At 42.1% G+C, this 26,548-nt stretch overlaps 1 protein-coding gene across 1 annotated transcript in view; it reads left to right on the forward strand.

The window, feature by feature from the left end:
- The window catches only part of FBP2 (fructose-bisphosphatase 2), a 36,245-nt gene that overhangs the window by 2,708 nt on the left and 6,989 nt on the right, over positions 1 to 26,548 (forward strand). The window contains exons 2-5 of the mRNA XM_060101092.1: positions 1,788 to 1,950; positions 4,042 to 4,134; positions 15,634 to 15,774; positions 24,505 to 24,642. Coding sequence (XP_059957075.1) covers positions 1,788 to 1,950; positions 4,042 to 4,134; positions 15,634 to 15,774; positions 24,505 to 24,642 — 535 coding nt within the window. The remainder of the gene's footprint in view (positions 1 to 1,787; positions 1,951 to 4,041; positions 4,135 to 15,633; positions 15,775 to 24,504; positions 24,643 to 26,548) is intronic.

Here is a 26,548-nt window from a genome sequence, read left to right on the forward strand (position 1 = left end):
AGGTGGAGGAAGTGTTTGCAAAGCACAGGACAGAGAGCCTGTTTCTCCAACATCCACAGGCCTCGGGCACCCCAGCTCTTCATTCTCTGGTAGAAGCCGTATCAAGATGCCAGTTAAACAACAGGATTGGGTTTGTGGACCCTTTAAATTCTGATGCAGCATAACCCAGTTTTGTGGTTGCTGTTGTGTGTTTGTTTGCTTTTATTTTGAACCAGAAGGTACAGTCTTTGAGGTGAGGCCACCAGTATTGTTTTCCAAGGCAGATCTCATCACATCAGACATCAAGTGATGGGGGGATCTGTGGGGGATCTGTCAATCAGGGAAAAGGGTGGGAAATGAGCTGTCCCCCGCCCCGGCTTAGGGTGAATCAGTGGATCTCAACCCTGGCTACCTGTTAGAGCCGCCTGAGGATTGCTTCAACAAATAAATGGCGTTAACAAAAAGGAGAGGGGGGGAATTACTTTCCTGCCATCCATTCTTCATAATTCAGTGAACATATATTGAGCATCTGAGCACCGTGGAAACAAGTACAGTGAGTCACAGCTCTTGCCTTCGATGAGCAGATAATCTAGCAGGAAGGACATTCCCACAAACAGATTGTGAGCTGCTCTGGAAGGGCTGACAAGGCTGTATCTGGTGTGTATGGCACCAGGGAAGCTTCTGGAAGAGGTTAGGAGGGCAAGTAGAAGAAAGCGGTCTGTGGGCAGAAAGCACTCCCATGGTGGGGGATACCATGAGTGAAGGGGGAGAGGAGAGAAGCAGCTTGCTGGGTGCTGGTGGCCTCAGGACCTTGGTGGCTGTTGGCATGAGAAGGGCTTGAGGGGGGTGGTAGCCATGTGGCTCACGGAGAGAAGAGCTTGGGGGGTGGGGGACAGGGAACCCAGGGATCTGTGTAAGGCAGGTGTGTGCCCGTTGGGCTCCAGAGGCTGAGACTGAGGGTGAGAGGGCCAAGAGGCAAGGCCAGTGTGGGACCAGGCCTTCCTTGGTGCAGCCTGAAACCCAAAGAGGACCTGGGGACTCTGGGAGAGACAGGGGTGATCTGACTGCTTTTAGAAGGATCCCACCCACAAGGGTGTGAGCTGGAGACTTTTTTTTTTGGCCGAGCCACGCAGCTTTCGGGATCTTAGTTCCCCAACCAGGGATCAAGCCCGGGCCTGGGGAAGTGAAAGCACTGAGTCCTAACCACGGGACCCCCAGGGAATTCCCTGGAGACCTTTGCATAGCAATCCTCTAAAACACAAAGCCTCCAGATAGAATTCTTACAGTAGTGTTCATTCTTACATTGCTTGGAATAGTGGTAAAGAATCAAATTAAACTAGTTAAGTCTGTCCCCCACTTTCCTTATTCAAGTAATACCAAGCTACAGCAGAGCAAATTTTAATTCAGCCCAGCAGGCCACTATTTGAGGATAATCAACAAATACTAGAAATTCCGGGGCTGGAAAGCCACGGTCCTTTACTTTTTAGAGTTATTAATTACGGCGATGTGTCTGACTTTATGAATTCTCTCTCCCAGGGCCGGGGGCAGGGTTGCTCGTTAGTAAGATTGAATTCTGGTTAGTGTTACTGGGACGACGAGGGACTTAGGACAATATCCCTGAGGTGTAAAGGAAGCAAGAGTAAGAACCAGCTCTGTGAGACAGGACGCACTTGGTCGTATTTATAATTTGGAGACTCTGGAGCCATGAAGGGAAAAGAGGGATGCAGGGGGCAGTATCTTGGAGTCTGGGCATCTTTGCTGGAGTCCAGGCTCCCTTCCTGATTTCCTCCAGCCTTTTGTCTTCTTAGGTACGGAATCGCGGGAAGCGTGAACGTGACAGGGGATGAGGTGAAGAAACTGGACGTGTTATCCAATTCCCTGGTCATCAACATGCTCCAGTCCTCCTACAGCACCTGCGTCCTGGTCTCGGAAGAGAATAAAGACGCACTTATCACCGCCCAGGAGAGGAGGGTGAGTGTGGCAGCCTTGCTGAAGTTCCTCTACTCACCAGTAGAGGGCGAAACTGAGTTGGGAAGACTTTGGTTGCCTTGCTTTTTTAAATTTCTGGTATTTTCCTCTATTGCTTAATTTTTTATTTTCTGGAAACAAACAAGGGATTGCATGCTTCTTTAGTTGGAATCCTTATGCTGTCTAGTCACACAGACTCTGTAATAGGGCAGTGATTCATTCAGGAAATAAATCAGAGTGCTTTACCGTAACTTCTCAGTGGATGGGGCTCATCATGGGTTTTCACTTACTGTACTGGTAACAAGTCCCAACATTTTGGAGCGCTTGAAAATCCCGTCCGGTAAAAAGTAGAGTTCCTGTGGTACTGTACCGTCTCTTAATCTTCTCATCCCCACTATACTCCCAGCCCCTTCCCCAAGGGGGTTTTGTTTCAGCAGAGATTCCTTCATGCCTGACAAACTGTTAGACTAAAACATAAAAGAATTCATAAAGATCGTTGCTCTGGCCTTAATGCAATGGTAAACTTGGTTAGTGCAAGGCATGACTGGGGGGGGGGGTCTGTATTCACTATGTTTTCACGTTTTATTTAAAAAAAAAAAAAAGCTGGTGGCCAAAAATTTCAACCCATATTCAGCTGCCGTACAGTAATGCCAAATAAATGCTAAGACTGTTAGCCCTTGTTTTGTACAGTGGGTCCTGGGGACAAGGTGCCATTTCCTTGTGATTAGCTGAAAGAATGGAAAAAGTAAAGCCAAATTTATTGAACACTTGCTGTGTGGTGGGGACTGTGCCAAAGCACGTTATACTTGTTGTCTCACATAATTAGGCTAAGTCACACCTATTATTTTCAACTTTCAACTTCCACCGATATGACCCTTGATTTATCTCTCTGATCAAATCTCACGTTTTCTTTCCCCGTTGGCCTGAGCTACACAGGTCTTCACGCTAGTCCTTGAATACTCCTTGCTTGTTCCCACATCAGCTCGTGAACCTTCTCCAGCATATGCTTGATGTTCAACAAATATCTGTTGAATGCACGCATGTGTGAAGTGAATGGGCTGAATTGGCTTATCTACAGGGAGAATGGGGAATTTCCAAGTTTATGAATTCCACTGCCCTCCCTGCTTCACCTCCTGTTGAACAAGGAAAAAAGAAAGGAGAAAAGGAAGAAAGAAAGGAAGAAAGCTCACATTAAGCTAGGGCATTACTCATTGGAAAGTCAGGGAAAAGTAGTTTAGTGGTGGGAAAAATGACTCCCATTTTACTTGATGCTTGATTATCAGTGTTTAATTAGCCAGGACACCCCAGTCCCCATCACTGAGGCTCTCACAGAACCTTGCACATAGGAGGCCTGTAAAAAGTATCTGGTGTTTCCTTTCCCCTGAGCTGCCGGTGACAGCAGCGTGAGTGGGCATGAGGGACATGGTATCTCAAGACCCCACCTACTCTGTCTCTGGTCTTCACATCAGCAAGATGGGTGGATGCAGCAAAACCCAGAGGAGTATTTTTATTCTCCTGATGTAGTCATACATACCAGCTACTTTAATAAGACAGACCCAGAGGCCCTGGGACGTTGTTCTGAGATTTTCTTTCAGTAAAAATGTGCTAAAATGAAAAAAGCCTGTCTGGGGAGAGGCTCAGAAGTATCAGTAAATCAACAGCCAACCTTACTGTGGACGTGGGTAAAGCTTGTCCAAGGTCGTCTTCAGCTTCTCCACCTCTTCCCTGCAAGGTGCCCATTTCAGACCTGGTTTCCTCTCACACCCTCAGCAGCTCTAAGTCCCCACTGGTCCCAGGTAGGAGGGGAGGGCGGAGCCAGGGCAGGTGGGAGGAGAGCTATTTGGAGGTGGGTGGGACCTCCATCACCCACTGTGGGTGTCAACTAATCTGTTTATGGGCCGGCGGGCTCTGAGCTGCGCAGTTAATGTATGCTGATACACTCTGCACTCCTTAAGTAATTGCATTTTTTGACGAGGATATCCCTTTGCTCTGAATTGCTTTTGGTGTAGTGTTGTCTGCCACACACAGCCACGTACACAGAGTGTGTTGCTCGGAAGGTGACCTGATCAGGTGTTCCACCCTCTGTGCATGTAGGGGAAATACGTGGTCTGCTTTGACCCACTGGATGGATCTTCGAACATCGACTGCCTGGCCTCCATCGGAACCATATTTGCCATCTACAGAAAGGTGAGTAAACAGTATGCTCTTTAACACCTCCTTCCTCTGGTGGCTTCAAACATTCCGGGGCTGGGAGCCACGAGTCTGGAGTTCTAACCTCGGTCCTCCCACTAACCAGACACACCGTGGCAGGCAAGCCATGAGCGTCGCTCTGGCTTGGGCTCCTCATGGAATACCCGAATCGGTCATTTCCTTCAGTCCTGTTCTCGGTGTTCCTAGGAAGGGAGGGTGAGCTGATAGATGGGGCCTTGTTTTGAAAATCTGGAGGCAACACAAATGCCAGATGTGAAATTAGGTTCCAGGTGGCACCTGAAGGCCCCTCGTTCCTTCCTTGTGTATCCTAAATCTTACTGCGTTTGCTTTCTGTTGCTGCTGTAATAATTCACCACACATTTAGAGGCTTAAAACAACCTCCATTAATTATCACCCAGTTCTTGGGTCAGAAGTTTGGCAGGCATGGCTAGGTTCTCTGTCTTGTAAGGCCAAAATCTTGGTGTCACCCAGCCTGGCATCCTATTGAGAAGAATTCGCTTCCAGGCTCACTTAGGCTGTTGGCAAAATTCACTGAAATGGTCAACATCCATCCCCACACATAATTACAATTTGTGTGTGTGTGTGTGTGAGTGTGTGTGTGTGTGTGTGTGATGAGGACTTTTAAGATCTACTCTCACAGCCACTTTCAAGTAGACAATACAGTATTTTTTTTAAACATCTTTATTGGAGTACATTTGCTTTAAAATGGTGTGTTAGTTTCTGCTTTATAACAAAGTGAATCAGCTATACATATACATATATCCCCATATCTCCTCCCTCTTGCATCTCCCTCCCACCATCCCTATCCCACCCCTCTAGGTGGACACAAAGCATCGAGCTGATCTCCCTGTGCTATGCGGCTGCTTTCCACTAGCTATCTATTTCACATTTGATAGTATATATAAGTCCATGCCACTCTCTCACTTCATCCCAGCTTACCCTTCCGACTCCCTATGTCCTCAAGTCCACTCTCTACATCTGTGTCTCTATTCCTGTCCTTCCCCTAGGCTCTTCAGAACCATTTTCTTTTTTTTTAGATTCCATTCCATGTGAGGTCCATGTGAGGTGATACTTCATTGTAGTTTTGATTTGCATTTCTCTAATGATTAGTGATGTTGAGCATTCTTTTTTTTTTTTTTTTTTTTTTTTTTTTTTGCGGTATGCGGGCCTCTCACTGTCGTGGCCTCCCCCGTTGCGGAGCACAGGCTCCGGACGCGCAGGCTCCGGACGCGCAGACTCAGCGGCCATGGCTCACGGGCCCAGCCGCTCCGCGGCATATGGGATCCCCCCAGACCGGGGCACGAACCCGTATCCCCTGCATCGGCAGGCGGACTCTCAACCACTTGCGCCACCAGGGAGGCCCGATGTTGAGCATTCTTTCATGTGTTTGTTGCCTGTCTGTATATCTTCTTTGGAGAAATGTCTATTTAGGTCTTCTGCCCATTTTTGGATTGGTTTTTTTGTTTTTTTAATATTGAGCTTCATGAGCTGCTTGTAAATTTTGGAGATTAGTCCTTTGTCACTTGCTTCATTTACAAGTATTTTCTCCCATTCTGAGGGTTGTCTTTTCGTCTTGTTTATGTTTTCCTTTGGTGTACAAAAGCTTTTAAGTTTCATTAGGTCCCATTTGTTTATTTTTGTTTTTATTTCCATTTCTCTAGGAGGTGGGTCAAAAAGGATCTTGCTGTGATTTATGTCATAGAGTGTTCTGCCTATGTTTTCCCTTAAGAGTTTTATAGTGTCTGGTCCTACATTTAGGTCTTTAATCCATTTTGAGTTTATTTTTGTGCATGGTGTTAGGGAGTGTTCTAATTTCATTCTTTTACATGTAGCTGTCCAGTTTTCCCAGCACCACTTACTGAAGAGGCTGTCTTTTGTCCATTGTATATTCTTGCCACCTTTATCAAAGATAAGATGACCATATGTGCATGGGTTTATCTCTGGGCCTTCAATGCTGTTCCATTGACCTATATTTCTGTTTTTGTGCCAGTACCATACTGTTTTGATTACTGTAGCTTTGTAGTATAGTCTGAAGTCAGGGAGCCTGATTCCTCCAGCTCTGTTTTTCGTTCTCAAGATTGCTTTGGCTATTTGGGGTCTTTTGTGTTTCCATACAAATTGTGAAATATTTTGTTCTAGTTCTGTGAAAAATGCCATTGGTAGTTTGATAAGGATTGCATTGAATGTGTAGATTGCTTTGGGTAGTATAGTCATTTTCACAATGTTAGTTCTTCCAATCCAAGAACATGGTACATCTGTACATCTGTTCGTATCATCTTTAATTTCTTTCATCAGTGTCTTATAGTTTTCTTCATACAGGTCTTTTGTCTCCTTAGGTAGGCTTATTACAAGGTATTTTATTCTTTTTGTTGCAATGGTAAATGGGAGTGTTTCCTTAATTTCTCTTTCAGGTTTTTCATCATTGGTGTATAGGAGTGCAACAGATTTCTGTGCATTAATTTTTTATCCTGCTACTTTACCAAATTCATTGATTAGCTCTAGTAGTTTTCTGGTAATGTCTTTAGGATTCTCTGTGTATATTACCTTGTCATCTGAAAACAGTGACAGCTTTACTTCTTCTTTTCCGATTTGGATTCCTTTGATTTCTTTTTCTTCTCTGATTGCTGTGGCTAAAACTTCCAAAACTATGTTGAATAATAGTGGTGAGAGTGGGCAACCTTGTCTTGTTCCTGATCTTAGTGGAAATGGTTTCAGTTTTTCACTGTTAAGAATGATGTTGGCTGTAGGTTTGTCATATACGGCCTTTATTATGTTGAGGTAATTTCCCTCTCTGCCTACTTTCTGGAAGATTTTTATCATAAATGGGTGTTGAATTTTGTTGAAAGCTTTTCCTGCATCTATTGAGATGATCATATGGTTTTTCTCCATCAATTTGTTAATATTGTGTATCACATTGATTGGTTTGCATATATTGAAGAATTCTTGCATTCCTGGGATAAACCCTACTTGATCATGGTGTATGATCCTTTTAATGTGCTGTTGGATTTTGTTTGCTAGTATTTTGTTGAAGATTTTTGCATCTATGTTCATCAGTGATATTGGCCTGTAGTTTTCTTTCTTTGTGGCATCTTTGTCTTGTTTTGGTATCAGGGTGATGGTGGCCTTGTCGAATGAGGTTGGTAGTATTCCTCCCTTTGCTATATTTTGGAAGAGTTTGAGAAGGATAGGTGTTAGCTCTTCTCTAAATATTTATTTTTTATTTATTTATTTTTTTTTGCGGTATGCGGGCCTCTCACTGCTGTGGCCTCCCCCGTTGCGGAGCACAGGCTCCGGACGCGCAGGCTCCGGACGCGCAGGCTCAGCGGCCATGGCTCACGGGCCCAGCCGCTCCGCGGCATATGGGATCCTCCCAGACCGGGGCACGAACCCGTATCCCCTGCATCGGCAGGCGGACTCTCAACCACTTGCGCCACCAGGGAGGCCCTCTTCTCTAAATATTTGATAGAATGTGCCTGTGAAGCCATCTGGTCCTGGGCTTTTGTTTGTTGGAAGATTTTTAATCACAGTTCCAATTTCAGTGCTTGTGATTGGTCTATTTATATTTCCTATTTCTTCTTGCTTCAGTTTTGGAATGTTGTGCCCTTCTAAGACTGTGTCCATTTCTTCCAGGTTGTCCATTTTATTGGCATATAGTTACTTGTAGTAATCTCTCATGATCATTTGTATTTCTGCAGTGTCAGTTGTTACTTCTCCTTTTTCATTTCTAATTCTATTGATTTGATTCATCTCCCTTTTTTTCTTGATGAGTCTGGTTAATGGTTTATCAGTTTTGTTTATCTTCTCAAAGAACCAGCTTTTAGTTTTTTGCTCTTAGCTATTGTTTCCTTCATTTCTTTTTCATTTATTTCTGATCTTATCTTTATGATTTCTTTCCTTCTGCTAACTTTGGGGGTTTTTTGTTCTTCTTTCTCTAATTGCTTTAGGTGTAAGGTTAGGTTGTTTATTTGAGATGTTTCATTTTTCTTGAGGTAGGATTGTATGGCTATAAACTTCCCTCTTAGAACTGCTTTTGCTGCATCCCATAGGTATTGGGTTGTCTTGTTTTCATTGTCATTTGTTTCTCAGTATTTTTTGATTTCCTCAGTGATCTCTTGGTTATTAATTAGTGTACTGTGTAGCCTCCATGTATTTGTATTTTTGTACAGATTTTTTCCTGTAATTGATATCTAGTCTCATAACATTGTGGTCAGAAAAGATAGTTGATATGATTTCAGTTTTCTTAAATTTACCAAGGCTTGATTTGTGATCCAAGATATGATCTATCCTGGATTATGTTCCATGAGCAGTTGAGAAGAAAGTGTGACAACATGGTATTATTAACTCTAGTCCTGATGCCGTATATTACATCCCCACCACTTACTCATCTTATAATTGGAAGTCTGTACCTTTGACCACCTTCACTCATTTCACCTACCCCACCCCTTGCTTCTGGAAACTACCAATGTGTTCTCTGTATCTATGAGTTTTGTTTTGTTTTTTTTAGAGTCCACATGTAAGTGAGATCATACAGTATTTGTCCTTCTCTGACATTTCACTTAGCATAATGCCCTCAAAGTCCATCCATATTGTCATGAATGGCAGGATTTCCTTGTTTTTCATTGCTGAATTTTATGTATATATATCTGTGAAAGAGTGATTTCATGTCCTTCAGGTATATACCCAGAAGTGTAATTGCTGGATCTTATATAGCTCTATATTTAATTTTTGGAAGAACCTCCATACTGTTTTCCATAGTGGCTTCACCAATTTACATTCCTACAAGCAGTGCCCAAGGATTCCCTTCTCTCCACATCCTCACCAACACTTTTTATTGCTGATCTTTTTGATATTAGTCATTCTGACAGGTGTGAGGTGATATCTCATTGTGGTTTTTTTTTTTTTTTTTTTTCGGTACGCGGGCCTCTCACTGTTGTGGCCTCTCCCGTTGTGGAGCACAGGCTCCGGACGCACAGGCTCAACGGCCATGGCTCACGGACCCAGCCGCTCCGCAGCATGTGGGATCTTCCCAGACCAGGGCACGAACCTGTGTCCCCTGCATTGGCAGGCAGACTCTCAACCACTGCGCCACCAGGGAAGCCCTCATTGTGGTTTTGATTTGCATTTTCCCCTGATGATTAGTGATGTTGAGCACCTTTTCATATACCCGTTGGCTCTTTGTATGCCTTCTTTGGAAGAATGTCTATTCAGTCAGATCATTTGTTTTTTTGCCATTGAGTTGTGTGAGTTCTTTGTATATTTTGGATATTAATCCCTTATTCTATGTATGATCTCCAAATATTTTTTTCTTTTTCATTTTGTTGATGGTCTTAATAGCTTCTTAAAGCCAACTGATTTAAAAACAAAGAGGAATAATGAGGGAGGCTGTGCATGTGTGTGGACAGGGAGTATGTGGGAAATCTCTGTATCCTTCTCACAATTTTTCTGTGACCCTAAAACTGTTCTCAAAAAAATGAAATCTTTGAAACAAAAAAAGAAGAATATTACTATACATAATATGGGATATTCACGCTTGAATTTTGGTGATTTTGAATACAGAGATTTTGTCTTAAAATTCAAATAAACCAGAGGCTTGAAGGCTAGTCCAAATAACCATAGATTTTCTCTGATACTGTTTCTAAAGAAGGGGGGCAAGTTTGAGAAATGAATGAGATATGAAGAGAAAACTTTGTGATGCTTAAGCAATATCTAATGAGAGAGCAGCTTGCTTCAGAGAACTCACGGGGCTGTCACAGCCTCTTAGAACCTTGTCAAAGCCAGGGATGATACCCGTTTCTGACAAGGATTTCTGTGATTTTCTATAAGCATCAAGATAGAAGTTTCAGGACTGTCAGAGAACTGTCAAAAGTATTTTTTTCCCCCTTATCTCTGAGGAGCATTGCTAAACACCCTTTAAGACATCCCATACTGCTTTCAGCTCCCTGTTCTATGATTTTCCTTTTTCTTGAAGTTGACATTTTCCATTTCCAACAGTCACAGATTAGACAAAGTGCAAACTCTCTCCCTTCAGGACATCCAGAACTTTTGGATACAATATATCATCCTTTAAATTCGTGGCTGAGCTCATTGAAATGAACAAGCAATAAACACAAGGTAAGGGGCGGGGGACCAGAATCACAGAAAACTGAAAACCAGAGGCTTAAGAGGAAGACTGAGGGAGTCGTCCTGATGGGAGGAGCTGGTCTTGTTGATCTGAGTAAATCAAGGGTGTGGGTTTTAACACCCCTACAGGGTCAGGAGACCCCATCTCCCATTATTATGGGTAAGTCAACCTCACCAAAATTCTACTCTTTTACTGACATAAGGATACATAGACCAGTGGAACACAAAAGAGAGCCTAGAGATAAACCCACACGTGAATGATTGCCTGATTTATTAAAAGGCAATACTGAAGTTTAATTTGTACAGAATGATCTCTTCAATAAGTGATGCTGGTCCAGGTGAATATCAGTATGAGAAAAAATGAACTTGACTCCTACTTCACACCATACACAAAGATTAATTAAAGACCAGAGACTTCACTGTAAAAAGTAAAGTTATAAAGCTCCTAGGAAAAAAACCACAGGAGAATCTCTTCATGCCTTTGGGGAAGGTAAAGATGTTTTAAACAGGACGTAAAAAGTACTAACCATGAAGGAAAAGGCTAGTAAACTGGGCTTCATTGAAACTAAGAACTTTTGTTCATAAAAAGACAACATTAAGGATGGACCTAGAGATTGTCATACTGAGTGAAGTAAGTCAGACAAAAATAAATAACATATGATATCACTTATATGTGGAATCTAAAAAAAAGGTACAAATGAACCTATTTACAAAACAGAAATAGGATCACAGATGTAGAAAACACACTTATGGTTACCAAGGGGGAAGGGGAGGGAGGGGTAAATAGGGAGATTGGGATTGACATATACACACTATTATATATAAAATAGATAACTAATAAGAACCTGCTATATAGCACAGGGAACTCTACTCAATACTCAATAATGACCGATATGGGAATAGAATCTAAAAAAGAGTGGATACATGTATATGTATAAGTGATTCACTTTGCTGTACAGCAGAAAGTAACACAACATTGTAAATCAACTATATTCTAAGAAAAATTAATTTTAAAAAAAGACAACATTAAGAGAGTAAAAAGTCAACTACAGACAGATGGAAAAATTTTCAATGCATACATCCAACAGAGAACTCATATACAGAATAAATAAAGAACTCCTACAAATCAATAAAAAATACTGTCAATCTGATCAAAGGAATGGGCAAAAGACTTGAACAGGAACTTCGAAAAAGAGATTTTTTTTCCCCAGCTGGTTAATAAACACGTGAGAGATGCTCAGCATCATTAGTCATCAGGGAAATGGACATGGAAACAGCACTGAGACATCATTTACCACTTGCCCCCAACCAGAGTGGCTAAAATTAAAAAGACTAACCATACCAACTGGAGATGAAGAAACTGGAATTCTAATATATTGGTGGTGGGAGTAGAAAATGATACAAACACTTCAGAAAAATTTGATAGCACCTGCTAGTATTAAACATATACTGATACACTATGGCCCAGCAAGTCCACTCCTGGAGTGCACCCAGTATAAATGGGTGCCTGTGTCTGCCAAAAGATGTGTACAAATTATTCATAAAAGACCCAAACTGAAAAAAATCAAAAAGTGTATCAACATAAGAATGGACAAATAAACTGTGATATAGTCACACGACAAAAAGCTACATAGCAATGCAAAAGAACAAACTATTGCTATGTGCAATAACACAGATAAAATCACAAAGACATATGTTGTGAAACATAAGCCAGATACAAAAGAACACATGCTTTGTAATTTCATTTATATGAAGTTCCAAAACAGTCAAAACTAATTATTCTTTTGATGTCCAGATGATAAAGGCCAGAATAGAGGTTACCTTGGGGGAGGTGATAGTGATGAAAGAGGGTATAAGAGAATCTGCTAGGTGGCTGGAAATATTCTATAAATTGATCTTAGTAGTTACATCGGTATGTACTATATATATGTAAAAATTCGTCAAACTGTATATTTAAGACTTGTGTGCTTTGGTATATGTAATGTATACCTCAATTAAAAGAAAAATAATCAACTTTCCCATACCTTCTACCACCAAACACCACTGCCTTTATATGTGACAGGGAAGTAGGGGGTAGGGAAAAATATAAAGATTTTAGTGGAGTAGGGAAAAATATAAAGATTTGAGAAAGATAACACTAAATCATTTGTAAACTCCTCTGAGATTTTTGAGAAAAGTGTCATGGCAATGGAGAATACTAACATGAAGTGTATTTTGGGAGTTCCAAGACCATATTGGAGGGAAAACGAGAGTTGAAACTTTCTTTTTTCCAGGCACTGAAATAAGTTACAGATGGCTTGTAAGTTTGGTGGAGAGGTGGGGGATAAAACCAGAAAAAAAAGTGTAGAATATTTGTCTAATCTTGTCTTGATGTAGGAGAAATTCTGTCTAAACATAAAGACAAGAGAAGAAAATAATTAAGCTGTAATGAATAGTTTAATTACCAAAAAAAACTGCAAAAAAAATACACTATAAATAAAATTAAAAGGCAGATGACAATTGAGGAAAATGTTTGTAACATATAACGTATTTATATCTTTCATATATAAAAAGCTATTAAAATTAACAATAATAAGATGAATAACCTGATAGAAAAATAAGCAATGACATCAAACAGGCAACTTACAAAATAAGAAATAAAAATGGTCAATAAATGTATAAAAATTTACTTTATTAATTATACAAAATGGAAATTAAAGCAGATGTCTTTTTTTCCACCTATCAAATTGGCCAAGTTGAAAAGACAATACTTCTTATGTTTATTAGATTCTGCATGGCAACTTTTCAATATGTATCAAAAGTATTTTACCCAATACTTTTATTATTTGGAATTTCTCTTGGGAAAATAATCAGACAAACACATGTTTATGCACTAGATTTTTCATCTCAGAGTCATTCTGATATTTTAAAACATTTGGAGACATCAAAAGGATAATATAATACTATAACTAACTCTATACACATAAATTTGATAACTTAGATGAGGTAGACCAATTCTTTAAAAAACACACTACTATTACTCACTCAGTATGAAACAGATAATTTGAACAGCCCTATAATTACTAAGAAAATTGAGTTCAAAAGAGATATCTCTAGGCCCAGATGGTTTCACTGGAGAATTATACTAAATGATTAAAGATTATTCAATCTCTTCTAGAAAAGAGAAGGGAAAGGAATACTTCCCCGTTTATTTTCTAAAGCCAGCATTACGCAGATACCAAAACCAGATGAAGACAGTTCAGAAAGGAAAACTACAGACCAATATCTCTCATGAATAGATGCAAAATCTTCAACAAAATATCAACAAATAAAATTCAACAATGCATAAAAAGAATTATATACCATGAGTAAGTGGGTTTACTCCAGTGATGGAAAGCTGGTTCAATATTCAAAAATCAGTCAGTGTCATCCACCACATCAACAAGCTTAAAGAAGAAAAATCATAGAATCATGTCCATCAACGAAGAACAACCATTTGACAAAATTCAACACTCAGTTATAAAACAAAACAAAACAAACAAACAAAAACTCTCAGAAAGCAAGAAATAGAGGGGAAACTTCCCTCAATTTGATAAAGAACATCTGTAAAAAGACAACAGCTAACATTATATTTAACAGTGAAAGACAAAATGCTTTTTCTCTAAAATCGAGAACAAGGCAAAGATGTCCAATCTCACCACTGTTATTCAACATAATGCTGAAAGAGCTAGCTGGGGCAGTGAGACCAGAAAAAGAAATAAAACCATACAGATTAGAATGAAAAACTGTCGATAGGATGGTCCATGTAGAAAACTCCTAAGGAATCTACAAACACCAAAACCAAAGCCAGCTTCCTAGAACTAATAAGTGAGTTCAGCAAGGTCACAAGATACAGAATCAACATACAAAAATCAACTGGATTTCTATATATCAGCAATAAACATATGGTAACTAAACTTTAAAATATGATACAATTTACAGTTACTCAAAAAAAAAGGAATAGTAATTCTACCAGTAATTACTGATGAAAGTAATCAAATAATATGTCTTGTATGGAGAAACATACCATGTTCATGGGTTGGAAGACTCAACATTGTAAAGGATGTTAATTCTCCCCAAACTGATATATGAATAGGTTTGACTCAATTTCTCTCAAAATCCTGGCAAGATATTTTGTAGATATAGATAAGCTTATTCTAAAAGTTAAGACTATATGATATTAACAGAGGGATAGACACATGTTCAATGGAACAGAACAGAGAACCCAAAAATGGTTTCACACAATTTATGGCTAACAGATTTCTGACAAATTTGTGAAAACAATTCAATAGAAGAAGGAGTCTTTTCAGCAATTAATGCTGGAGCAACTGTATATCCACAGAGGGGAAAAAAAAGAACTCAACCTAAACTTTATACTTTATACCAAAATCACCTCAAAATAGATTACAGGTTTAAAGGTAAAGCTTTATTTTTTATTATTATTTTTGGCTGTGCTGCACGGCTTGCGGGATCTCAGTTCCCCGACCAGAGATTGAACCCGGGCCACGGCAGTGAAAGGCCGGAATCCTAACCACTGCACCACCAGGGAAGTCCCTCCTTGCCTTTTTGAGCACAAGGAAGTAGGGAGGGACGAGCCCTTCAAGAGATACCTGGAAAAGTAGGTTGTGAAATCCAGTCTCAGTTGTGGCTCTGCCCCTCCATCAAGGACATTTGCTCTTCCTTCGTCAGCATGCCTGCCTTGCCCTGTCTCTCTGAATTCCCACTCCCATTGGCACTGTTAGTGCTGCTAGCCAAAGAGAGAGGATTCCTCAAGAAAACATCCAGAACCGTAGACTTGGGAACAGACAGGGGCAGGGTCTTCAAGGGGCAGCGCATGGACGGTGACGAGCTCTTGGCCCAGCTGCCTGGGTTGACTCCATCTCCTCTTGATGTTGGGTGAGTTATCCAGTTGCTCAGGCTCTGAGTTCTTCATCTGAACGATGGAGGTCATAAAGGTATCTACCTTGGAGTGCTGTTGTGCATGTAGAATGAGGTACTGCACAAAATCAGAGCTCAATGACCTTGGTCATTATAATCATCAAGGAGCATGGCTTATGATTTTTAAGAGAAGGTGTAGTTTTAGCACTTGGGGATGTTGTTCTTGGCAGGATGGAGACAAATATGTTCAGAAAATAGGGAGAAGTCCAAGAATGGTCTTTGCAATGGTTTAGCTAGAACCATTCATTAACATGGCAACGCGTTTCCTCCAGATGTATCTGCTGTGGCTTGAAATTCTAGAACTGCGTTTCCTTCAGTGGTTCAAGTAGATCTGAAATGCAGGCCTCTGGCAAAGCATTCTCTCCAGAGACAGTAATGTTTCCCTTTTCTCTTTTGCAGACCTCAGAGGATGAGCCTTCTGAAAAGGATGCCCTGCAGCCGGGCCGCAACATTGTAGCTGCGGGCTATGCACTCTATGGAAGTGCAACACTGGTGGCTCTTTCCACTGGGCAAGGAGTGGACCTCTTCATGCTTGACCCAGTAGGTACCCAATAAGGCAGTATGGGCCTTTGTGCTTTAATTCCTGTCCTCTGAGATAATTTCCTAGTCATTCCTAATACTTGCTTTTGGGGCCAGAGAGTCTAGTTTGGAGAGCCAACAGAATCATCTAAAAACATTAAGAACCTCTGTTCAAGTGAGGGCATTTGAGGGGTTCTACAGAGTCAGTTGTAGCAACTCAGGCCCTGTTCTTAAGGAATTTATGACCAAAAAATGCATTCAACTTCTTCGGTTTATGGGAATACAATGACTTAAGAATCCCAATGATGGCAATTTCCAGCCAGAAGCATGGATTCTTTAGAGTAGCACCATCCAATAGCACTTTCTGTGATGATGGCTACGTTCTGTAATCTATACTGTCTGTTACGGTGGCCACTAGCTTCCTGTGCCATTGAACATTTGCAGTGTGGTTAATGTGACTAAGAAACTGGGTTTCTAAATTTTATTTCTTTTGAATTAACTTAACTAGCCACATGTGACTAGTGGCTACCCTACTGGACACCAGTTTGGAGGACTTCCCCTAATGTACATGTTCTTCCCAATGGGAGGAGTGACTGGTAGAAAGCTATTTTATCAGATTCTGTGTTGTTCTCCACACTTTCCACAATGAGAAAATGCTCAGTAGCAAAAGGGGAAGAAGTACAACCTCTGGGTAGATGAAAAATATGATAGCACAACGCTGTTTGGAGGACGACATAATTGGATAAAGACACAAGAGTTCAAAAATAAAGGGTGAGCCTTCATGGCAAATGTACATTAAAAATGTTCAGCAGAAATTTTGGAAAATATGTGTAACTTATAGAATTTCTCTTTTAAATGCTGGTTGTTTTGCTTTGCTTATTACTTGTGAACTACTTTGCTAAATATAATCAGGTCTTGTGAAAACTTAAATAATTTTGACCAAAGTCCATTTCAAAATTTCCAGTATTCCATGAAGCAAAAGCTATTGTTCAGTATTTCAATTTAATTTGAAATTACAAATGTTTATTGAGCATCCAGTGTGTCCCCAAATACCATTCTAGGCAGTGGAGGGAGATAATGCACTGATCAAACAAACATTTTAGACAAACACTTCAGGATTCTACATGCTGGTGCATGTGAAACCGCACAACTCAGATTGGGACTTGAACTCACTATCTTTTAATTGAGATCACACACCTGGTCTCAGGTCTCAGGTCTCAGGTTCTTTATGTCTTATCGCAGAAAGAATTCAGTGAGAGACAAAGTGATAGGTGAGAAGTGGATTTACTTAGAGAGATACACATTCCATAATCCGTCTCAAAAGGCAAGATTGGCCACAGGACATGGGGTTGTCTTGGAAAATGAGAGTGGCCAAAGCAGAAACATATTCCACAGACAGAGTGTGGGCCATCTCAGAAGGCAAGAGACCCGGAAATATGGGGTGGTTAGCTTTTTATGGGCTGAGTAATTTCATAGGCTAACGAGTGGGAGGGTTATTCCAACTATTTTGGGGAAGGGGCGGACATTTCCAGGAATTGGGCCACTGCCCACTTTTTGGCCTTTTGTTGTCCTTGGAACTGTTATGGTGCCGGTGGGTGTGTCATTTAGCATATGCTGGTGTATTACATTGAGCTATAAGGAGGCTCAAGGTCCACTGGAAGTCAAGTCTTCTGCCATCTTGAGCCTAATTGGTTCTAACCAGTTTTTGTTGTGTCCTCAATGGCTCTGTCATTCTTTTTTTTTTTTTTTTGCCATATGCGGGCCTCTCACTGTTGTGGCCTCTCCCATTGTGGAGCACAGGCTCCGGACGCGCAGGCTCAGCGGCCATGGCTCACGGGCCCAGCTGCTCCGGGGCATGTGGGATCTTCCCGGACCAGGGCACGAACCCGTGTCCCCTGCATCGGCAGGCGGACTCTCAACCACCGCGCCACCAGGGAAGCCCCTCTGTCATTCTTTTAAAGGTTGTGCCTGCCCCCTTCTTTCCTGTTTCACATGTGACTGGAGGGAAGGGAGTTACAAATTTCAAAACAGTTAAACTAAACTTTATAGTATGGAAATCTGGTAGCTTTTATTTTTTAAAATATTTATTTATTTATTTATTATTTAAAAAAAAAATTTATTTATTTATTTTTGGCTGCATTGGGTCTTCGTTGCTGCCTGTGGGCTTTCTCTAGTTGCGGCGAGCAGGGGCTGCTCTTTGTTGGGGTGTGCGGGCTTCTCATTGCTGTGGCTTCTCTTGTTGCGGAGCATGGGCTCTAGGCACACAGGCTTCAGTAGTTGTGTCACGTGGGCTCAGTAGTTGTGGCTTGCAGGCTCTAGAGTGCAGGCTTAGTAGTTGTGGTGCACGGGCTTAGTTGCTCCGTGGCATGTGGGATCTTCCTTGACCAGGGCTTGAACCTGTGTCCCCTGCGTTGGCAGGCAGATTCTTAACTACTGCGCCACCAGGGAAGTCCATCTGGTATCTTTTAAAGTCTAAATTTTTCACATATAAACCCATCAGAGCAAAACGCATTGCTGTGTTGGTTTACTGATGCTCTAATTTCTCCTTATTTTCATAGAAGCAGGAATCTGTAGTTCACAAATAATGTTACTGAGCCCAAGCTCATTCTGCTTGCCGCAAGACAGCCAATAAGTTGGGAGGCAAGGTGTTGAGGCAAGGAATAGAGACTTTATTTGGAAAGCCGGCAGACCGAGAAGATGGCAGGGTAGGGTCCCCCAGAAACCATCTTACCAGGCTCTGGATGCCAGTTTCATTTATAGAACAGAGACTGGGAGGAGGTGAGGAAGTGAAGTAAAGAGGCCATTAGTTTTGCCTGTCTTGGATGACATCGGGAGGGGATGTGTTAATTTCTTCACAGGTGGTAAGGGTCAGATTATCTCCCTGTGAACTGAGCAAAGGCACTTTAGTTTAACATTCAGCCACATGGTAAGGGTTCCCTGTGGCAGGCCATTATGTATGATTATAATAACAAAAGCAATGAAAAGCAAAGGTTAAAGTCAAAGAAACAGATCGAACATGGAGTCTGATTTAGCTCTTCCCTGCTACAATAATACCCTCAGAATAGTAGCTGACAGTTACAGTGCTTATTAAGTGGTGGATAGGTATCTGTTCTAGGCAACTTGCATATATTAATGCATTTAAGCCTCACAGCAGCCCTGTGAGGGTAGGTCCTACTATTATTCTCATTTTCAGACGAGGAAAGTGAGGCACAGAGAGGGTAAGTAACTTGCCCAAGGTCATGCTAGTAGCAGTGGAGCCAAGAGTCACACTCAGGCTGTGATAATTGTGATTTATAAGAAAAAAATAAATTTGATCATTCAGATCGAAACAGGAGGGAAGGAGGCAGGGCACGACCTTTGAATGAATGACATAGCCCAAGGACACGACTTAAACTGATTAGAACCAAATGGGTCCAAGATGGCGGACAAGTCGACTTCCACTAGACCTTGAGCCTCAGTATATGCTCACTGTAACACATCAGCAAGCTAAATGACACACCCACAGGTGCCATGACAGTTCCAAGACTGACCATAAGGATCAAAAAGTGGGCGGTGCCCCAGTTCCTGAAAATCTCCATCCCTTCCTGAAATAGCTGGAATACTCCTCCCACTCATTAACCTATGAAATTACCCACCCCTATAAAAACTGACAACCCCATACCCTGGTTCCTTTCTCACCTTCTGAGATGGCCCACACTCTGTCTGTGGAGTGTGTTTCTCTCTAAATAAATCCACTTCTTACCCATCACTTTGTCTCTCACTGAATTCTTTCTGCAGTGAGACATCAAGAACCTGAGCTTCATTAAGTCCTGAAACCAGGTGTGGGATCTCAGTTGGAAGACTGAGTTTTGGCCAGGTTTGAGTCCTAGCAGTGTGGGTTCAAGTCCCAATCTGGGTTTAGGCTGTGTTCGAGTTATGGCACAGGGATTCAAGTCCCAATCTGAGGTGCATGGGCTCAAGATGACCAAAATATATTCCTCATATATTTGTTATTCATCCATGATTCCTGGCTCACAGCTCCCAAAACCCTTGGAATTTCCTAAGTGTTGAGAGTGCTAAAGGTGTCTTTTGTTATGGTAATGAGGTGACTTTTGGAAGGCTCCTAAAGATGGGGGCTGGTTTCTAATGGATCCAACCACGTGATTAGAGGGTTGGGACTTTCAATCTCACCCCCTGGCCTCTGAGGAGGGGAAAGGGACTGGAGGTTGAATCAATTGCAAACGATTTAATCAATCATGCCTATAATGCCTATATAATGAAGCCTCCATAAAAACCCAAAGGACTGGGTTCAGAGAGCTTCTGGGTTGAGACTGAGGAGAGAGGTGAGCCTGGAGAGGGCAGTGGAGCTCTTCACCACTTCCCTGTGCATCTCTTCCATCTGGCTGTTCCTGAGTTATAGACTTTTATAAGAAACCAGTAATCTAGTAAGTAAAATGCTTCTTTGAGTTCTGGGAGCCACTGTAGCAAATTAACTGACCTGAGAAAGAGGTGCTTGATGCCAAAATCTTGGCTTTCCTGCATACTGATGCTGAACAGAAATATGGAGACAGAGTTGTGGAGAAGAAAGAAAGCTTTATTTCTTTGCCAGGCAAAGAGGGAACACAGTAGGCTAGCGCCTCAAGAACTGTGCCCCCCTCCCTGGGGAATAGGGAGAGGTCTTATAATCTGGGCTCATGGTCAGAGGTATGTGATAAGGATCAAGGCAGTCATAGTCTTGCATTCTTTCTTCTTCAAAGTTTCAAAAGGGTGGGGTTGCTGACAAGATTAGGGTTGTGCAGGGTCTCAGGTGGTCAGGTCTCCTAATCTTGATGAGCTTCTCTGGTCCCTTTTATCTTACCTTAGGTGGTTTCATGGCTGCTCCTTTCTTAATTAGCAACTATTCGAATCTGCCCTTTGGAACTCAGGGAATGTCATGGAGGCTGGAGTCTTGCCTGCAAGAAATGGGAGACAGAAAGGCCTCTATGCCTGGGAGCCCCACAGGGCCCTGCTTGGTTTCATCCTGGGAACCTCTGATTTATGGCCGGTCAGAATTATAGGTGACAACCAGGGTTTGGAACTGGCGTCTGAAGTGTCCCCACTTCGGAAGAGGGCAGACTTCTAGGACTGAACCCTTAACTTGTAGAATTTGATGCTATCTCTGTGTAGGTAGTGTCAGAACTGAGTTGAATTTCAGACACACTTCTGGTGTCCGAGAATTGCTTGGTTGAATTGTTGCAGGAAGGGGGACCCCTTCCAGGGCCCGAGAGTGGGCTCTTGTCTAACATTTGGAAATGAATTGTCCAAGGAGACACGTGCTGACAAAGCAAGAGACTTTATTGGGAAGGAGCACCCAGGTGGAGAGCAGCAGGGGAAGGGAACCCAGGAGAACTGCTCTGCCATGTGGCTCACAGTCTTGAGTTTTATGGTAATGGGATTAGTTTCAGGGTTGTCTCTGACCCATCATTCTGACTGAGGGTCCTTCCTGGTGGTGCCTGCCTCGCTCAGCCAAGAAGGATTTCAGCAAGAAGGATTCTGGGAGGTTGGTAGGATCTATATATGGACTAGGGTCTCCTCTCTCCTTTTGACCTTTACTGAATTCTTCCAGTTGGCGGTAGCTTATTAGATCCATGTTCCTTACCAGGTCGTTCTGTTGTAAGATAACTCATGCAAGTGAGTGGTACCTGACCAGGGCGGGCGGTTTCTGTCAGTGGTTCCCTTAAGAGTATGTGTGGGATTCCTCCCCTACCCACTCCCCCAACACACACACATAAACACACATAAACGCACACACAGAGGAAGTGGCCTTGGCACACCAATTCACAGGCAGTTTTGTGCTTAACTATTATACCAGACAATTTTGAATAAACTCTCTCGATTACAAGCAAAATATCTCCAAGAACATTCTGAAGTGGTTCTAAGGGTAGCAGGGAGGTGTCTTTGGCTCAGGGGTCCAGCTGAAGGATTCTAGAGACACAGCTCATGCTTTCCACCTTCGGTCACGATAGGGGGGCCCAGTCTGGATACAGGTAGGCCAGACAGTTTGATTACACATCAGAAAGAAGAGACGGACCATAGCATGCTCTCTGCTGAGCTCTCTTTATTAGCCTGAAAACCCTTTGGATCACATCACCCTACTACAAAGGACACTTGAGCAAGGACCCAGTGTATGAAGCTGAGGACCAGTTTGAAAGGTTGACTTCAAGTCGAAGCAGCTTATGGCAATTGTCACAGGTAGAAGACCATAGAGGGTGGCCCGCAGTTTATTCAGGCAGGGCCTCACAGGCCAGAGTTCCTTGGTGGGGCAACAAGAGCCTGCCTGATCTGTGAGTTTGCAGGGCTGGTAATTTGATTTTGTCAGAGCACACATTCTGTTCAGGCACAGAGGGACCGCCTCACGTTAACCAAACTCTCAACTGTGGTATAAGCCACAATGACAAGGCATTTATTTACAAATAGCAGATATCATTTCTGGGTGACAAGGATATGGTGCCTGATGATCAGGTACCTTCTTCTCAAAGCTGTGGGAGGCCTTTTTTTTTTTTTTTTTTTTTTTTTGCGGTACGCGGGCCTCTCACCATTGCAGCCTCTCCCGTTGGGGAGCACAGGCTCCAGACGCGCAGGCCCAGCGGCCATGGCTCACGGGCCCAGCCGCTCCACGGCATGTGGGATCTTCCCAGACCGGGGCACAAACCCGCGTCTCCTGCATCGGCAGGCGGACTCTCAACCACTGCGCCACCAGGGAAGCCCTGGGAGGCCCTTTTAATATTCAGTGGGTGCCAGTGATCACACAAAAAAAAAGGCATTTATTTTCCAGGTTAGAGTAAGACTCCACAGCTAGTTCCTCCATCCCACAATAGGGAACAACTCTCCGGGGGCCTGAGTGTCTATAGCCCCTGGGGTGGATAAATAAGTGAAGACATTATTTAGACAACACTATCTGTCTTTGATCTTTGCTGATAAACAAAAAGAAAAGGATCCTGGCTAAACTAAGTAAAGGACTTACTGTATTAATGGGAAAGCTCAGGCCCCAGGCTAGAGATGGGCAGGTCTGGGAAGCAGGATTCACAGGAACAGTCCCACGGGACAACCAGTCTGGTCTGGACACCACCCCTGATGCTGTGTCTCTCGCTCAGGTTTCAAATGCCAGGGAGGGGTATGTAATTTGCTAAGCTCAGTCAGTTGCCTGACCTTGGGCTAGAGGAGGCCCAGCTTAGAGTCTTCTTAGACTGGCATCCAATGAGAAAAGTTAATTATTCAAAGGAAGTTCGGGTACTTTTAGGACGTGGAACTCCATGCTGAGCTGCTCCAAAGCAACAAATGTCCAGAGCAAGTTATTAAAGCTCATGATCCAGAGACCATCAAGTACTTCCCCGCAACATAAGAAGCTGGTTTACTAGCAAGGGAGAAGGCACTATGGAGGAACCGTGAGGCATCGTGCTAAGAGGGGGTTGGCTTGGGCTTATGATAGCACTTGGGGTTTTGCTTGATGATTCTAAGGAGTATTTGAGAAAGAGAGGGTCAGTTCTGGATTGGGTGTTGTCTAGATGTGGGTACAATGAATGATGATGTATCTCAGTTTGTATGTAGGAGGTGGGAAGTTTAAAGTGAGGTTAAAGATTCATTGGTAAAGAAGCACTCATCACTCACATTTGGCAGAAGAGAAGCATGTTGAGTTGTTTTTGCACGTGAGTATCCTCATCATTGTCTTATTTCAGACACGGTCAGTGTGGCCTTGTCTCTTTGTGGGAGTGCTGTAGACGTTCATTAGTAGCCTTCTAGCTGTGAGCTGTCATCTTGGGGGATTTTTATTTTCTCAGTCTTCAAAGTTTAATCAAAACTGATTAGATTTCCAGGGTCTGATTTTCTTCCTAGTGACTTAGAGAGACATCCAGCCTTTCAAAGTGAATCTGCAGCTAGCTGATTACATTCTTAGGGATGAGACTGTCAACACTCTAATTCTGAGGATTTAAAAAACATTTTTTTATCAACTATTCCTCATGCTGAGCCAATACAGTTTCTGATTGAAGGGATTTCTCTTTACCCGTATAAGAGCAGTTGGGATACAAGGAACTTTGAATGGTTTCCAACATTGAGTCATTAAGATAAACAAAATAACTGGGGACTTCCCTGGTGGTCCAATGGTGAAGACTCCATGCTTCCGATGCAGGGAGCACAACAGGTTCGATCCCTGGTTGGGGAACTAAGATCCCACATGCCTCACCATGTGCCCCCTGCCAAAAAAAAAGCTGAACTGAATGTGGAAGAGGATGGCAAAAACATTATAGGAAATACAGGATAAATAAATTAAAGAAAAATAACTGGACCCCAAATTAGTGATCTAACTGCATCCCCCACCTTCATGACAAATCCCATTCGAGTAACTTCTTCCTCTCATTGTTGATGGCCCAAATCTTCCTGAAAACATTAGGAATTAACCGGGGGTGAGAACTTGGGGATAAATACAGCTAGGTTCTTACAAATGAGTAACCTAGCTACGGTGAAAGTTACAAAGGAAATTTTCCCTCTTTTTCCTTTGAATTATTTTATTTCTTGTTATATCACTGCTTGAGCTGCCTGTGCAGGCTCCATATTGTCACTGTTCTTTGTATAACTCATAAAAACATCACTGGGTAGGCTGCAGAGGACCTGACAAACCCCAGGGTTCTTTTAGCAGACCCACATCTTCTACTGTTCTCTGGTTGTTGGTGTGTGCTGTTGACTTCTGTTTCCTGGCATCTCTCTTCTTCCTGGTGTTTCTCTTCACCTTTCTAGGCTCTTGGTGAATTTGTCCTGGTGGAAAAAGATGTGAAGATTAAAAACAAGGGAAAGATTTACAGCCTCAATGAGGGTTATGCCAAGTATTTTGATGCCGCCACCACAGAATATGTGCAGAAAAAGAAATTTCCTGAGGTGAGTGAAGAGAGCTAAGGCAGAAGCAGGGGGAACACTGTCTCAGTGGGTTCCTGTTTTGGGGACGGCTGTCGGGGCCTGGATGAAAGAGGTTGATGCCCCCGTTTATGGCTCTGGACCATATGAGAATGGCAAACTCTGACTTTCTTCGTAAGCAATCAATATCTTTCATAGCTAAAATTTACGTACTATAGATGATACTCTCCAGGTGAGTTTTTCCAGGAGAAATTGTCTATGAAGAAGGCAGAGACCAATATTTCAAAATCCAGAGTTTCAGGCCAGAGCATCTCCCCTGTCATTTTTTGCTGAGCTACCACCTGTGCTGATTCTGGTCACTTAATTGTATTTAGATGGAATAATTATGTTTAAAAGTACAATTCGTATGCTCTAATATTAGGGCCTGGTGTTTACTCCAAGTTTTAGGAAGGTCTTTGGCTCTCAGTGTGATCACCGAGTCCTGGACTTCATGTGGCTACTAATATAGCCCAAACAATCCAGTATGTATGTCTGCCATACAAAGAGCGCTTTTAAGACAGGTGTGGGAAGGAGTCAGAGCATTTTCAGATCAAGAATTGGAAGTCTGACCTACACTGGAAGTGGCTGGAAAAGCAGTGGTGTGATGTGCCAGCCTGGCTGTCCCTGGAAACCCTTCATGAGCTCCAGGGAGAAAGAGCTCAGGATTCCAGAGGGTCCAGAGCAGTTAGTCAACAGGGTGCTGGGACCTGCCTCTGCTGCCTCAGACGGAGGCTTTAGAGAGTTTTCTTCTTTCTCTGTTCTGTTTGTTCTTTAAGCAAAATTCTTAGAAGTGCAGTCTCCTATACCTCTCCTTTGCTGTCATGCACAAACCTGTTAGACATCTTAAGGGCAGAAGTAACAGGATATGAATTGTGAGGTTGATAAAGTCAAAATTATTTACAAGTTCCCAGTCTTGGAGATGATTTCACGGTGGTTCCCATTCTAAACTAAAATGTGCCTCTTCTAGAACCCATAAAGGACAATACTTATTTTACCACTGAAAAACCAAACTCATATGAAAAAAAACCCATAAATCTTTTTGAAGGAGAAGTTGCAAACTGAGAAAAAAAGTAATCACCACACATGACTGACAACAGGTGAACAGTCTGTCTACACAAGGACCTAAATACAAGGATGAACACCCAAACAGAAAACCAGGCAAAGGGCACAATAGTGCAAGTCATGGAAGAAATAAATATCCAGTCAGCAAATGGGAAGATGTTAATAAAAAAGAAATGCAAATTAAAAAGCAGCATCGTTTCCACATATGAGACTTGCACAGATCTAACAGATGAATAGTGCTCAGTGGTGTGGGAAAATAAGCGCTCTCATAAAATGTTAAAGGAAACATAAATACCACAACCTTTCTGGGGGGAGGCAATCTGGCAATATGATTTCAAATATTAAATATTCAAATCTTTTGACTTAGTTAATCCTAAATTTCCCCTGGAAACTGATCCTAAAGAACTAATAGGTCAAATAAAAAAAGATAAATGAGCAAGGATATGTCACTGCAGCATTGTTTATAACAGCAACAAAGGAACAACTGAAGTATTGTATCCATCAGGAAGGATTGGTTGGGGACATCCACAATATTCTAGTGAAATATTGTGCCACACATCTATTCATCCATTAGGAAGGTAAGTGCTTCTTTATATATTGGTAGTGAAACATGTCCACAAAATATACATATATATGTGAACGTATTTATGCACCCAGATATACATAGTATGTATGTATGCATAAAATGTCTTAAAAATGTGCCATCTTGTTAATAGTGGTTTCTGGAAGTTGAGGTTATAGGGTTCTTCACTTTCTCTTGTGTGAATATGTGCAATGATCATGTGTTATTGAAAACGGGTCATTCCAATTCTCTTTGTAGAAATTATTG

This window comes from Mesoplodon densirostris, chromosome 6 (assembly GCF_025265405.1).
Source record: "Mesoplodon densirostris isolate mMesDen1 chromosome 6, mMesDen1 primary haplotype, whole genome shotgun sequence".
In the NCBI taxonomy this organism is placed as follows: domain Eukaryota; kingdom Metazoa; phylum Chordata; class Mammalia; order Artiodactyla; family Ziphiidae; genus Mesoplodon; species Mesoplodon densirostris.